This window comes from Arvicanthis niloticus, chromosome 9 (assembly GCF_011762505.2).
Source record: "Arvicanthis niloticus isolate mArvNil1 chromosome 9, mArvNil1.pat.X, whole genome shotgun sequence".
Lineage (NCBI taxonomy): Eukaryota > Metazoa > Chordata > Mammalia > Rodentia > Muridae > Arvicanthis > Arvicanthis niloticus.
In genome coordinates, this window is record NC_047666.1 from 26839348 (window position 1) to 26855758 (window position 16411).

At 44.6% G+C, this 16411-nt stretch overlaps 1 protein-coding gene across 1 annotated transcript in view; it reads right to left on the reverse strand.

The window, feature by feature from the left end:
* The window catches only part of Antxr1 (ANTXR cell adhesion molecule 1), a 196633-nt gene that overhangs the window by 167215 nt on the left and 13007 nt on the right, over positions 1 to 16411 (reverse strand). The window contains 3 exon segments of the mRNA XM_034511386.2: positions 1703 to 1719; positions 1721 to 1775; positions 6549 to 6620. Coding sequence (XP_034367277.1) covers positions 1703 to 1719; positions 1721 to 1775; positions 6549 to 6620 — 144 coding nt within the window.

Below are 16411 nucleotides of genomic sequence, written 5' to 3' on the forward strand. Positions count from 1 at the left end.
CTGTGTGCACTCCGGTCACCTGGCCTAGCGCTGAAGACAAGGATGTGGCAGAGGGGTCAGCTAAGCTTTACTGTTTAATTCCCCACCTCTGGACAGAAGCCAGGGCTGCTGAAGGATGGTGGGTAAAGATGGAGCAGGATCATGACTCTCACACAAGGCCAGGTCTCTCCTCAGAGAATCTTAAAGTGCTTGGTCAACTCTGAAGGAGGCGTCTAGGACTGCAGGGTTCTCTCTTCAGAGAGAATGTGCAAGGAGAAGGGAAAAAATGGAGCCTGGGCCTACTCTGGGTTCTGCTTGGTGTCCATGGAAAGGAGACATGGTCTTAGTTCCTTCTTCTGTGAAGAGCATATGACACCCCCTTTTAAAATGGAGTTCCTGGGCATCTCAACAACATGCATGCATAGACAGAGGAAGAGGATTTGAAAGTGGAGTTGTAGATGGGAAACAGGTGTGGAGAGACATGGGCACTGGTTTGGACTCGATGGTCTGAGCCAGAAAGATCATAGAATTGTTAATTCTGTTATAATTTCTGTAAGAGAATTTTATCAGTGTTGTCTTCTATCCCTTCTTTACATTTGCCACTTTGGTTTGGCTTGAGGGCTGTAAGCTGGACACTTGGTTCTCAGTGTGGTGCCACTGAGAGGCAGTAACTAGGAGGCAGGGCCTGGGGAGGTAACTGTGTCCCTGGGGGGGGGGGTGGATCTTGAGGAGATTAAAGTAGCCCTTGCAGGACCCAGACTCTCCCAAATTAACTGTATCAAGAGTAGGCCTAGTCCTTGGCTCTCTGGGCTCCATCTCAATTTATAGTCTCTCGTACTGCGATGCTATGTATCGTGTCTGATGTATAGACACTGGCATATACTCTTGAGTCTCCAGAAATGTGATCTAAGTGAATAAACCTCTTCTCTTCATAAAGGACCAAGTATGTGGTATTTTGTTATGGCAACATAAAATGGACTAACTCTTGCTCTTTTCCCTTCTTCCAACTTCTTTTCCAGCATGCCTGTACTTGTTAGCCAGGAGTCCCAAGCCTTCACAGTGTTTCCCTAACTGTGGACCAAGCCACATTTTTCTAAACTGTATTCAGTGACACTAATTCGAGCAGATTATTCTCCTGCACCATGATACCTATGAATACATGACACATGTCTGTCACCATGGCCTTCATCTGTGGAGTGAAATATGGTTAACCCCAGAGAATGATTGTCAACTGACACTCTCCCAAACTCCATTAAAATTTCCTTCTATTTATTTGGTGCCACAACTTTCTTTTATGTCCCCATCCTTGATAACCACAGGGACAGAGTTCAGGCTCTTACCTCTCTAGTGGAGCATTACCAAATTTCTGAAATCCAGTTTAGAAAATAAATCCAATTCAGAAGGGAGAAAAGACAATCCCCAAAGAACCTGGTTTGCCAACATTTTGCTCCAACTCAGCAGATGGAGTTATCATTCAAGGGCGAGGAGGTTCATCTTGACATGGTCTAGTCATTTAAAACATTTCATCAACATCAGGAAATATCATTAGAAGTCACTGCACAGTGAGCCAGCAGAAGGCCCTGATGCAGAGGTCAAGGCTCGAATTAAGAGAGAGCTATTAGATTAGGTTGACTGACTGCTGAGCCAACAGGCAGCACAAGTCTCAGGGGCTACTCAGAAAGAGGACAGACTTAGAAATGACACAGGTGTGAAATCTCCTTACCGGTCCTCAGTTAGTTTTCATTAAAGTTGTCCCTCGAGTAGAGAAGACAATGAAGGACATCCTTAGCTGTGGGCTAGAAGGAAAGAAAACTCTGTTAAGTCAGACAGAACACCTGGGGCATGTCAGCCCCTTCCTGGCTTCCTTCCTGTTTTTATCCTTGTATCATGGCTCCTGGAGCTCAGGAACTATCACCTAAATGGGAGTCCCAGAGGATGTGGCAAAGGGTTTAGCTAATGGGCAACCTGTGGCTCCAAACCAAAGGTACCTGCTGTGTTTCCCTTCTGAGAGCATACCATCACACAGTGGATATATCATAGTAAGAAAGATGAACTCCATCTCAACTCAGGACTTCCCTGAAGGGGACTGGTCTACAAGGTGTCTATGAAATGGTGAATCCTCTCAGAAAATTCTGACAGCATCTTCAAAGAAGGTAGTATCTCAGAAGGATCACCATTTACTTAGATCCATATTGGCTGCCTACAAGGGGAAAAGGGACTTCTGGGCCACAGAGGGTCTCTTCTGCTCAGTGGTGATATGACTCATTCTTAATGAATAGAACAACATCACCATTGCACACAGTACTCAAAAGTTTTCAGCATAAAATTCACTCTCTGGGTAACAGAACACTCTCATGTGAGGACTGGCAAGAGGCACCGGAAATCTGCACAGGACTTGGCACTGCCTGCCATTCTGTGGGGCTCTTGTGGGGAGGCCAACTGGTCAACCAGCATAGCGCTAACCTATCTTCACAAGCTATTCGCCTCCCGGACCTGATCTGGCTCTGATCCTTGCACACATGGTCTCTTTTCATGGCTTAGCTTTGGACCTGGGCTTCCATTGCCTGCCCATTCCAGCTGTTTCCTAGAATCACACCTGATCTGCTGCATTCTCCACGCTGCTCCCCAAGTTATATTTCATGAAATAGAAATCAGGTCTTGGGCTGGAGAGATAGCTCAGTGGTTAAGAGCATTGACTGCTCTTCCAGAGGCCCTGAGTTCAATTCCCAACAACCACATGGTGGCTCACAGCCACCTGTAATGGGATCTGATGTCCTCTTCTGGTGTGTCTAAAGAAAGCTACAGTGTACTCACATACATAAAATAAATAAAACTTTAAAAAAAATCAGGTCTTGTTGCTTAACTGCTATGAGAGTTCTAACAGCCCTGGCTACTCTTAGGATGAACATTATTATTATGTACCTGACATATATTTGCTGTTACTGTTTTAGCAGAGTTGAGAAGCAATTAGGCAGGGGTATGGGAGTCGGCAAGAAAGTAGAAGTTAGAAGAGGAACAGAGACACAGAGACTAGAGACAATGGCATGGGGTGGACAAAGAGGGAGAATGGCCTAAAGGGGGGCAGGGGGCAGTTGTCCCTCCAGGATGGCAGGAAAGACATGCATGCGACTTGTAGGAGTAGAATAAGGTACTGAGGGAACATCTGTCGGCTGTCCTCTAGGCTCTTGGTGACTAGGAAATGAAGCTATTTTCTGAGAGTGATGGATGTGAGGTGTGGGCTGGGAGTCCATGGGAAAGGAAGGTGAGAATCGTTCTTGGGAGCCTGGGGGGAGGTCGGAATAAAGGGAAGTGAAAGGATTTCAACTTAAATGGATCCCTCTGCAGTCAATAGTGACATATTTGTGCTAGTATCAGCCACCATGGTTTGAATAGAAATGGCCCCCACAGATTCATACGTTTGAATGCTTGGCCCATAGGGAGTGGCATTATTAGGAGGTGTGGCTTTGTTGGAGTAGGTGTTGCAGGAATTGTGTAATTGCGGAGGTGGGCTTTGAGGTCTCATCTATATGTTCAAACTCTGTCCAGTACTAGTCAGTCTCCTACTGCCTGTGGATCAAGATGTAGAACTCTTGGGGCTGGAGAGAAGGCTCAGCACAGTTAAAAGCACTAGCTGCTCTTCCAGAGGTCCTGAGTTCAATTCCCAGAACCCACACGGTGGCTCACAACCACCTGTAATGGGATCTGATGCCCTCTTCTGGTGTGTCTAAAAAAGCAACACTGTACTCAAATACATAAAATAAATAAATCTTTAAGAAAAACAAGATGTAGACCTCTTGGCTCAGTCTCCACCCTCATGTTGGCCTGTATGCTGCCATGCTTCCTGCCAATACGTTTTTTGGACTAGACCTCTGAAACTGTAAGCCAGTCTCATTTAAATGTTTTGTTTTATTAGAGTTGCCATGGTCTTTTCCCAGCAATGGAAATCCTGACTGAGACACATGGATTCCCTTTACCCCACAATATGCTATTTAAAGGATAAATAAAATCATCCACTCGACTTTTTGAGAGACTCCCACGCTGTTTTCCATAGCATCTACATCAGTTTACACCCCAGTAACAGTGGCTTCTCCCTTCGACCCATCCTCACCAGCATTCATCCTTGGCAATGGCTACTCCAACTAGGATGAGATGGAGTCTCAACAAAGTTTTGAGTTCTATTTCCCTGATGGCTAAAGGTGTTGAACATTGTTTAAAATGTCTGTGTCTTTTCTTTGGAGAATTCTCTGTTTGATTCCATGGCCCATTTTTCTTAGGTTGCTTTCTTGATGACTAACTTTTGAGTTACTTGAATGTTTTAGATGTTAATCCTCCTGTATCAGACCTGTAGCTGGCAAATGTTTTATCTGATTCTATTGGTTGTTTCTTCACCTGATGGACAGCTTCCTTTACTGTCAAAAGCTTCTTAATCTCAAAAGGCCCCATTTTTTAGTTATTTGCCTTATATCCTGAGTAACTAGAGTTCTGTAGAAGAAGTCCTTGCTTATGCCTATACCTTGTAGTGGTTCCCAAGTCTCTAGTTGAGGTCCTTGTTCCATTTGGAGTTTATTTTTGTTCAGGGTGAGAGATATGGATCTAGTTTCATTCTTCAACATATAGATATACAGTTTCCCCAGCATCCTTTGTTGACGATACTATTTGCCCCTCTACTTATTCAAGAGTGTTTCCCAGTGCCTGGCACTGCTAACAGCCTTTGGGCTGTTACAGAAACAAAACTCAGTGACAGTCTTAGCCCCTACACACTGAGGGATCTGCTATGGTCTGGATAGGAAGCATCTCCCTAATAGCCTAATGTTTTGAGGTTGACACAAGCAATGTTCAGAGATGGGGCTTTGGAGAATCGATTGTATCACTATGCCCTGCTTTCATTAATGGCTCGATCTATTGATGGATTTGACGTCTAAATAGTCTGCCCAGAGGTAGTGAAACTGTGGAAAGTGAAACTGAGTTGGAGGAAGGGTAAGTGGGTAACTGGGTGTTCCCTTAAGTTCTCCCAGGTCTTCAGTCCCTGCCTGATGCTACTTCCTGCCCAGCATGAGGCAAGCAGCATTGCTGCACCCACACACTTGGGCCAGGGTGTTCTATCTCATCGCAGCCTGCGAACAGGAGAGTTAGCAAGGCATAAAGCCTCTGCGACCATGAGCCAAAATTAACTTTCCCCCTTCTAAGTTGTTCTCCAAGTGGTCTGTCACAGGGACAAGAAATATGGCTGATACACTGGCCACGGCCAAGGGATCCAGAGGAAAAGGGCCCGAGGAAAGTAGCTTGAGGTCTAGAGTAAGTTGTGAAGACATCCCTAGAGTAAGTTGAGAAGTTTGTTCTCTCTTTATCTGTAAATCAGGGGGCTGGGGTAAGTGTTCTCTCAGTAGCTCCACCCTTGTCTCTGATTCTCAGAGAGTGAAGAGTGTGGAACTGCTGTTGGGCTGGGAGGCAGTGCTAGAGACCCACTTCCAGGCAGAGTCTGGACGATCTGATGCACACACAAGTAATCTTTGATCCTTTTCTAGGACCTCAGGTTCGGCCAAGGTTAAGCCAATTTCTAGGGTTGCTCAGGGAGCTTGGATTCAAACTCATCTCACTGAACTGGATCCCTTTGCACTGAGCTTTCTCAGAGGGAGAAAGGAGGACAGCAAGTGGGGACAGAGCAGAAACTGCCAAGGACTGGGGGGTAGATGTGCTTTACGTCACGCAAAAGGGTCAAGGGGTGAGAGTGCATGGAGGATGCTTGGCTCCATGGCAAAATAGACTTTAAACTGAAATGGTCCAAAAGGGGTAGTTTCTCACCAATGCTTTTCAACACACGGCTCCTGAATGGCTCTCAGGCTAGATTGGGAAGTCCCTCCTATCCATCCAAAGTTCAGTGCTTTGTCTAAGTATTTTTTAACACCACACATACACTGTCTCTCTCCTTGATTTTTTCCTTCATATTTCCCTCTCAGCACCTCCTTTCCTAAGTTACCTAGGTGATCCCTGCTGCAGATTCAAGGACACCTGCCACCCTTTTTTCTTCTTAGGAAGGTAAGAGCATGTTGTTTGATAACTAAACATGGGAGGAGACTGTCTGCATTACCCTGGGCTCAGAGTATCTTCTGTGCTACAGAAATGGACTGAAGAATTGCATTTGTCTCCATGGAGACCGTCTACCACTGGGGTGGGGGTGGTGCATCAGAGCTCACACACACCAGCTGCACTAAGGACCTTGACAACTGTGCTGCAGGTACATCCATGAAAGCAGAGTGAAAGCCATGTCACCTCCTTTATAGCAGGTGTCCTCCACAGTTCACAGTGACCATGCTCCAACCTGTCTGGCATGATGAGGTGAGGCCCACAGAGAGGATGCAAGGGTCATGTGACCAGCCATGCCTTGCTCAGGGCTGTGGTGTGTTCATATTAAAACCAGAAGGTTTACTATGCACCATGATCACCTAGCACTTTGTGACCTCCTATTCCCAGGTCCCCCCAGCGTGCACTCCCATGGTGTCTGGGAGTTATCAGAACAGCAGATGGATTCGCCGTCAGCCATGATCGAAGAGACCATGGAGCACACTCACCTGATGAACCTATGAGCCAGCTGCTCCACGAAGTAGTAGATTTCATTCCAGTGGTGCAACACACTTCCTGACCTACAGGAGGAAAAGCATACCGTCAGTACCTCGTGCTACATTTATTTTCAGTCTACAGTCTGTGTAGAAGTGGCCTATTAACTGGGTTCATCCATCACCTAAAACTGGTGTGCATTTGGAAATTATCTCTAAGACTTAAAAATTTTGAGGAATTCCTCTAACTTCATCTCCCATTCTCCCCCAAACTCGGACAGTGAAGCAAGCAGACAATCAAAAACCCCAGGGTTCAAACAGATTCACAGGCTGTTTCCAGATCTTGGTGACATGGTTACTTCTGTGTTCCTCTATGAAGAGGCTCTGTTCCAATTCCGCTGAGTAAAATCAGCAAACTGTGATGGTTTCAATGCATAGGCTCATATGGAGTGCTACTATTAGGAGGTGTGGCCTTGTTGGGGTAGGTGTGGCCTTATAGGAGTAGGTGTGGCCTTGTTGGAATAGGTGTGGCCTTGTTGGAGTAGGTGTAGCCTTATAGGAGTAGGTGTGGCCTTGTTGGAGTAGATGTGGCCTTGTAGGAGTGGGTGTGGCCTTGCTGGAGTAGGTGTGGCCTTGCTGGAGTAGATGTGGCATGGTGCAGGAAGGGTGTCACTGAGGGTGGGCTTTGAGGTTTCAGATGCTCAAGCCAGGCCCAGCATCACACTTTCTTCTTTGCTACCTTTGGATCTGGATGTAGAGCTCTCAACTACTCCAGTACCTCGTCTGCCTGCCTGCTGCCATGCTTCCCACTATGATGGACTAAACCTCTGAACTGTAAGCCAGCCCCAATTAAATGTCTTCCTTATTAAGAACTGCCATGGTCATTGAGCCTCTTCACAGCAATAGAAACTTCAAGACACCAACAAAACAAATGCCACTCCAAGTTTCATTTCATTTAAAAATACAGATATTGGTAGGATTTTAAAATAAATTATTGGAGGAAAGAACCTAGCAGGCTCCCTAAATAATAATTGACCAATCGGTGTTTGTTTTAAAAAGTCTCTGAGAGTTAAACAGCTGGAAAATCTACTGAGTCTAATGTGGTTTTTGAGAAAAATGAACAAAAGAAGAAACTGGCTCAACTCTTCATATTAAAAGGGAATGCACTTACTGAAGGGAGAGGTCAGTTCTCTGGAAATATGCGATTGTGGGAGTTTGGGCTTGGAAAGTTGATTTTTAACTCTCCTGCATCTGATATTGTTTTACGATCCCATTTCCATCACATTGATTTGGCCCATTTTCCCCACAGGCTTAGGCTCAGTCTCTCCCAGTGGGACCACCTTAGCCTTTGTCTATCCAAACCTGAGATGCCTTTTCCCCTTCACACACAGATCTGCCCAGCAAAGCCCAGTCTGCCCGCCATTATGACTGAGGCTGCAGTTTGCTTTCTGCTCTGACACTTTGTATTGCAAACACTTTCCACTGGTGTCTGGTTCTATCTATCTATCTATCTATCTATCTATCTATCTATCTATCCACCCACCTGTGTTATGTGAGTGTGTGTACATGTGTGGTTTATACACTTGCTTACAGTGTAACCTGACACCAAAAGAGAGCCTCAGATCCCCTGGAGCTGAGATGAATTTACAGGAGGTTGTGAATTGACTAAAGTGAGTGCTGGGAGCTGAACCTGGATCTTCTAGATCATTGAGCTGAGCCATCTCTCCAGCTCCCTCATGATACAGTATTCTTCTTTTAAAAGAATTGTTTCTTTTTATTTTAAGGGAATGAGTATTTGCCTGCATGTGTGTAAATGCACCGCATGCATGTTGTGTCCATGAAAGCCAGAAGAGGGTGTCAGATCCGCTGGAGCTGGAGTTGTGAGCCATCACGTGAGAGCTAAGAACTAAACTCTGGTCCTCTGTAAGAGCAGCCAATTCTCTTTTCCCATGTCAGTTGGTGTGTTCCATCTCTTTGAAAGGAATTTATTTTTCTGTTTCATACCCAGACGTGCTCCGTTCATCCCACTTAAATGAAAATGAAACAGTACATCACATATCTGCATACCAACAACAAGGTGTCCTGAGGGTCACAGGTACACACTGTACACAAAAGCAGAAGGAGGAGGTGCCCCTATGCTCAGGGCCTGGGCTGTGCCCACCTGGCCCAGGGAGGGCGGGGAGGGGTTAAAGGCTGTGTTCAGATAGGCACTGAGAGAGAAGCAGATCCTGTTAACAGACCTAGTGACTGAAGTCAGAGCTTTAAAAAGAACCATGGGATGTTGGTCTCTTTCTCCAGCTGTACACCCACTTCTGTGCTATTGTGGAGATTTGAATAGGTTTGGCACCCCATAGACTCATGTGTTGGAACCCTTGCCCGTGGGGAGTGACACTATTAGGAGGTGTGGCCTTGTTGGAGTAGGTGTGGCCTTGTTGGAGGAAGTGTGTCACTGTGTAGCCAGGCTTTGAGGTCTCCTATGCTCAAGCTCTGCCCAGTGTGGAACAGTCTTCTCCCAGCTGCCTGCAGAAGTTAGTCAGTCTCCTTCTGCTGCCTGTGGACCAAGATGTAGAACTCACGGCTTCAGGTAGCACCAAGTCTGCCTACATGCTGTCATGCTTTCCACTACCATGATAATGGACTAAATCTCTGAACATGTAAGCCAGCACCAATTACATGTGTGCCTTATAAGTGTTGCCTCAGTCATGGTGTCTCTGGACAGCAGTGAAACCCTAACCATGACAGCTATGAAGTGGAGGCCTTCTTCTCTGTCTTCCTCTCCAACCCTTGCTTTTGGTGAGTATAATTCTATTCCTTTTATTTTTAAAAAATTTAATTTCTTAATTATTGATAACTTCCCACATGTATATAATGTACTTTTATTCACTTTTCCCATCACCTACCCTCTTGCATGCCCCTCCCACTGAACCCCTTCTAGACAGAACATGTTCTCCATGACTTCTCATGCCACCTCACAGGAGTGACCACTAACCCATGAGCCCCAGTAAACCCAGTGTGTCACATTAACAGAAAACCACTGTGAGAGACCTGGCTACAGGGAAGGTGGAGACTCAGACTGGGGAGAGAGGAGAAGCCCTTTAATGCACTGCATAACAATGGGGTTTCATACCCAACACAATCCTAGCTGAACCCAAACTCCCATTCAGATGCCTGGCCTTCCTGGTGCCACAGCCCCCCTACCTCACCCAGCACTTGAAGCTTAACAATCTGGCTTCCCTTTTCCTTCTCCTGGAAAACACCCAAGGGGACTCTGGGTAGACCCCTGCCTCTCCAGGAGTAGAAGATGCAGATCCTTTGCCTTACAGGCTCTCTGGTGTGTACTAGCCATTTGCCCTTTGACTGATTTTCCAGTTAGAAACTGCCATAGCGGTCCCAGGCCCCTTACTTATTTTTGTTTTTCTGTCTCCAGTATTTGAAATACGATAAGAAGTCAAGAAATGTTTGACTCTGTGACGGATTCTGTACAGAGCAACCTGGTGTCAGTCCAGTCATGTCCAATGTCCGCAAAGAGGGGGAAAAGCAGAATCAGAAACTTTACCCAGTTGTTTTCTGAGCAAAAGTGCAGTCTTTTCTGCTCCCGAGGGGAGAGTCTCTAACCCTGTGGTTAAATGCCTTGAAAACACATTTGCTATACAAGCAACCAGAACATAATGAGAAGGAAACACAGCAAGCTTGCAGTGGGATCCACCACCAGTGACCCAATGACCGCTTATCCCGGGAGGCCAACACAGCTAAGACAGAGATTACAAAATGGTCAGTCCCACTGATCCTCACCCCCATTGGCCTAAGTCACTGATGCCAGTGACCTTCTTGGGTCCTGGGTGGGTACAGATAAACTCAGAAGCTTCAGAGACAATGGGTGAACCCAAAATTAGCCCCATGCTCCCTTGCCACTGTGTACTCTTGCCCAGATTCTCCCCACCCCCGCACTCTCTTTTCTCCCCTTCTCTTCTCCTTCTGCACCCTAACAAGTTGGAGCCCCATTTTGACCCAGGTCTTTATCAACTGTTTTCTTGTGGCCAAGCCTCTCTCCTGGACCGTGACTCTTGCTTCCGCTTCTGCTTCTTTAAACACCGTTCCGATCCAAACCCGATGCTGGGCACCTTCCTTTGTCCCTTTTCTGGGGAACGCATCCTGCTCCATCTGCTGCTCTGGAGCCTCCAGCAGCCATGATGTCTGACTTCTCTCCTGCCACATGACTTCCCTTAGTCAGTCCAACTGATGCCTTTGAAAACATTGATGCTCGCACTGCAGAATGCAGGCAGAGATTGGGAAATCAGCTGCTGGGATAGCGCCAACTTTTCTTTTTTCAAAGAAATAAAGCATAATAAGATTGAAAAACCAGAATGTGCTGCGGAAAGTAACAGAAAACAGGGCTTCGAGCGACTTCTGGGTAGCCTGAGCAAGTGCGGGCAGGTGCCACGTTAGGATACAAGGAGCACTTCTTTCTGTGACTCATGACTCAAAAGGTGTCTTAGCCAGACAGGTATTCCCTTCTCCTCCACTCTGCCTTCACACACACACACACACACACACACACACACACACACACACACGTACACACACTGCACACACTCACATGCACAGAACCAGGAAAAGCTTACACACTTTTTTTTTTTTTTTTTTTTTTTTTTTGTATATCAACTACTGGCATTTTTTTGGTGCAAATTCAACAAAAACAACAAAAAAGTAACAATGTCAAGACAGAAAATGTTAAATTGCCTCAAAAGGCACTTTCATGGCTGAACTTCATGACCTTGGGTCCTTGTCTCATGCTCTCCAGGTTCAGAGATGACCGCATGAGAGCTGAAGTGGCTCTCCTAGAAGTCTAAAAGGGATGGACCAATGTTACCCAAAGATGCTATAGAAAACTGTCACTTTTGGGAAAGTGACCTAGACTTCGGGTCCACAGGACAGAATTTTAAAATAGAGCATTATCAAAGCAGCTTGTTCACTGAGGAAAATGTAGGTATGGAAGACGAACAAAAGGTGGACCCTGAGGCCCATCTCCCCTCCTCAGGCGCTCAAACAGGGGCACTGCTTACTGCCTGTGAGCTGTAGTCAGACTGGGCACTGCACCTCTCCCCATATACCATCCCCCAGTCGCAGTCAGATAAGGACATCACCCTCGTCCCCTCATACCTCCTCCACCAGCCACAGTCAGACTTGGGCACTGCACACTCCACAGCGACCTTTCAGACTTTCCTCCAAGCTTGTACACTCAGACCAGGGTCCTTCTTCACCTATGACCACACTCATGTCCTTATGTAACTGGCCACATAGTCTGTCATGCCTGCATCTTCTCTGTGCTGCAGAAGCGCTTGTCAGACAGTAGTAGGAATGTCTTTATTTTTCACACTGGCTGGTTTCCATTTCTTTTCACTTTTATAGCCCCAAAGAGAAGAGCACTTTTGTACCATCTCTTTTTACACAGAGTGGAAAAGATACTATGAATTTCTGCAGTGTGGTTCTTTTTGGCAACTGCACAGAAATTGATCCTATATGCATCCCTTGCTTAAGAAATGTGCACCCGAGGGGCAGTGTGACAGAGCTCCTCCCCTTTGCTCCTTGAGAATCCTTGGGGGCAGGCACATTCAGGGGACAGACACTAAAAAGGAGGCTGCATATCGGGTCTTAAGAGGGCAAGTGCCTCAGCCCTTACACGACACCCACCTCACTGTGTTAGGCAGACAGTGGGCCATGGGAAGACCAAGGATTTCATTATAGTTTTAATGTATGTAGTAATAAACACAGAACTTCAGAAATTCTTATTGTTCCTTTGATTCCCTTTGTTGGCTGTTGGGACCAGCGCAGGATGAAAATACAGGGACCCTGTTGAAAAGTTATTAAGAATTTCAAGATGGTAATAGCAGAGCGTGCGGCCAAAAGCCAGCCCTTCTCACAGAGGGCACCGGTCCCAACCACACAGGCACACCCAGAAGGACGGCCTTGGTTATAAGATTCTTTGCACATCTCTATGGGTTTCAGATGTCTCCTTAGTTCAAGGGTCAGTCAACTTTTTCTGTGAAGAGCCAGACAGTGAATATTTTAGTCCCCCGTGGTACTGGAGGGTGGGTGGGACTTACTGGAGGGTGGGCGGGACTTACTGGAGGGTGGGCGGGACTTACGGTCTCCATGTCACAACGCTTTTTTTTTTTAAAGTATAAAAGCAACATTGAGCCCTAACAAATGAGCACAATTGACTAAAACAAATTTTATTTAAAAAGACAGGAACTCAGCCATAGTTTTCCAACCTCTGTCCTAGTCAGCCACTTCTTCCATTCTGGATCTTCCTATTTCTTTTTTTTTTAAATTTATTGTCCTGTCTTCCTCATGACATGATAATATATATTAGAAAAACAAACCTACATAACGATCGTCCTTCTAGCTGAAGTTCTGAGGCACTTTGCTGCTCACTTCCTGTTCTTTGTTGCTGGAAACGTGGATGGGAAACCTTGTGCCTTGGGATACATGAGACACTCTCTGTGAATTAATAAATATTTCATGGACATTTAAAAGGAAAGTTTATTCTCTGAGGGGTATAGGGTTTAGAATATATTTATTAAGTCAGCCTCATTAATTATTATTCATATCCTCTCTTCCTCAGAATGTGTAAGTATTCAGAGACGTCTTGCAGAGTCAGTATAGATGATACCACGGTTTCCACTGTCACATGGAAGCCATCTTGGCACACACTCTGTAAGGGTCGACGTACATGCTGCCCATGGTTTTATCAGGGCTTGGGATTTTACCACACTGTTATTTTGTTGATATTTAAAATTGAGAATTCAAAGTGTGTATTCAAAATCAGTAGGAAGTTTTGTCCATGATCATTCTGTACAGATGAATCATACTGTATTCAGTAGAGACATCGGGTAGGTCAGCTTCCTAAACAGTCTGAGAAGGTTTTCATCCTTGCCTGCTTCTGTGAGAGTTTAGTACAGAAACCTCCTAGTCCTTGAGGACTGGTGCACGAGCCAGTGTGTCCAAAACCAAAGGACCCCACTCTCCCAGTCACCCTCAGGAAATGCAATCTCTGAAAGGCAGAGCATCTCTCCTGAAGGGAACTTCTGGTGTGGGGTGGAGGGTGGACCTATAACAGGATGTGATTATCATCAAAATAGAGGGTGTTTTAGCTCAACTGTCACCCAGGAGGTGGGTCTGGGAGGAAGAGGGTAAAGCAAGAAGCTAACAACATTTTCTAGCTAAGTAAATGCATTGAGAGAAATTCTGGTTATTTTACACAAAAATATGTGTTTTCTCCTTTGAAAATTAACCGAATCTTAAATTTTGCTTCATAATTGTGTTGGTAGCATTGTCAGGGCCATTGCCTACTTCTGTTTCTTTGGGGTTTTGTTTTTACATCTTACTTTAAATATATTTTCCATTTTGGCATCAATCTCATCATGTAATCTTTTCAGTAGGGTCCATGGGTGGCACATATTGAAATTGGCATGTCTGAGGCCAGGTGAGAAATTTAAAAGACACATTCAGTCAAGATCTGGAATTACTAAGGGTTTTACAGCAATCAATATTGCAGAGTAAAAAAAAAAAATTAAATGCCAATCTGAGTCTGTTGAGGGGAAGTAAAGAAATCTATTATCTTCTTTTTTTGGAAGAACATAGACTTTTCTACTTACACGTATGGTTTAAGAATTTGTCTGAGATCATGTAATTTGAGGACCATTTAAAAATTAATTTGGCAGAGTGCTTGGGTGATTCATTTAGACAGAAGCAGCCAGTCTCTCTTTAGCTCAGGGAAATCATCTATCTTATTTATTTACTTATTTTTGTGCTGTTCACAAATGTTTCCTCTTCCTAGAAATTAATGCGAGACACACACACACACACACACACACACAAATGCACACAGTATACTTCACCTACTGTTAGGATTCTAAGCTCCTCCCTGACAATTTTAGTCTCTGAAAACTTTCTGTTCTTGGAAACTTTCTCAAACTGTCTTTAGATGAACAGACCCTACTTTGGGCACTTCTCAGTAATGTGGTCATTATTTCCAAGGATTTTAATATTTAATAGGGTGTAAGTTTCTCACCCAAAGACTTCATATTTTCTTCCTCATGATAGACGGTTCTTGTTTGTTGATACAGTTATCAGCTGAGCATTGAAAATATGAGCAAGATTCTTTCTTGTTTCCTTAAAATGTTTCAATGGTCATGCTATCACTTATTGTTTAGTTTGTTAGTTGAGTCTGGCTGTTTGCATCTGGCTGTACAGCCCAGATGGGCCTTGAACCCTCCTGGCATAGCTTTCTGCGAGCTACAATCACAGCCACATACCCTGCCCCCAGCATCACTTCTTTTATGCAACAAACATCACAGTTTAAATGTTTTTGTAAACCTTGATTTATGTCTTGGATGATTTTCATTAAAAACAGTGATGAGCCACTCCCCTGTCTAGAGCAATCTATATCGATCTGAAAACCCTTCGATGTTTTCTTCACTTATAAGTGATACCAACAAAATGATGTTATCCATTATAAAAGATGAATTTTAGCAATCACAATTTTTTTATATTGAATGTTTCAGAGCCCTTGTAGGTAGCCTGTGTTTTCTTTCTTTCTTTTTTAATTGTCTTTTTAAAAAGATTTTAATCTTTTTGTTTGTTTGTTTTGAATCTGTATTTATTTTATGTATATGAGTACACTGTAGCTGTCTTCAGACACACCAGAAGAAGGCATCAGGTCCCAATACAGATGGTTGTGAGCCACCATGTGGTTGCTGGGAATTGAACTCAGGACCTCTGGAAGAGCAGTCAGTGCTCTTAACTGCCGAGCCATCTCTCCAGCCCCCTTTTTTGTTTGTCTTGAAATTTAGTTTCTAACTAGAAAAAATGTCTATGTACTAGTCTTGTCCAATAAATATTTAATTTTGATTCTTAGTTGAGGGACCTATCCAATCCATATTTCAGGCTTTTTTTTAAGTAGAAGAGTTGTCTTCTACCAAGTCTTTAAATGACCTTTCCAGACTGTACGTCAGCAATGAGGAGCATGTGGTGCTCTGGATGTCCATCCCCGTCATCCCTTAGCTTCTCCCCCCTTGTCGCTTTCATCTAACTCCATGTGTCTCCTCTTAGAGTCACGACTGCCCAGCATGCCTTTGCAGTTTCACGGTCTACATGCCAGCTCTGCTTCTCACTGCTTCCCGAGTGCCTCCAACTATTGCCTTGTTTTATACTTCATTGTCCTAGGTCCCTTGTTTTTCACCTCATATTTTATCTCCCATTTCACAAATACTAGTTTAATTTACTTTGCCAGATGGAGCTAACCAACTTTCACTTTCTACTTTTGCCTCAGCGATTTTATTTAATCACTTATATTAAGATGTTTAAAAAAAAAAAAGTCTTTAGGCCCCATCTTCATCCTTGATCATGAGTGTAACTGAACTCCAAAGTAAAACAAACAACTGTACACAAGTTTTTCTGTGTGTATTCTCTTATGCTTTTAAGCTCCTCCAAGAACTTAATGTAGGGAATTCGGTTGGTCCTGATAGGTTAGTGTGAACAATCTCTGTCAGGCTAGGGAGGGTTGAGGATGGACTCGCCTCTTGACCTTGACTGTTGATACAAGAAAAAAACCATCCTAGCAAGGTTTGTTGGTTGGTTCTGGACATAGTTACACCACTCCTGCATTCTCTCTTGATTTCTTGGTCTCTACCTCAAGGTTTCCTCATGCTGTACCTGGCCTCTTTCTGGGACCCTATTGCAGCCACATAATCAAAGACAGAAGCCTCGAATTTCCTTGGAATCCATGCTGGGTTGGACCACCGTCTTAAAGATACCTAGGCTAGTTCCTCTGGGGCATACCCACCCCTCCACTCTCCTGCACAGCTGCTCTGTGC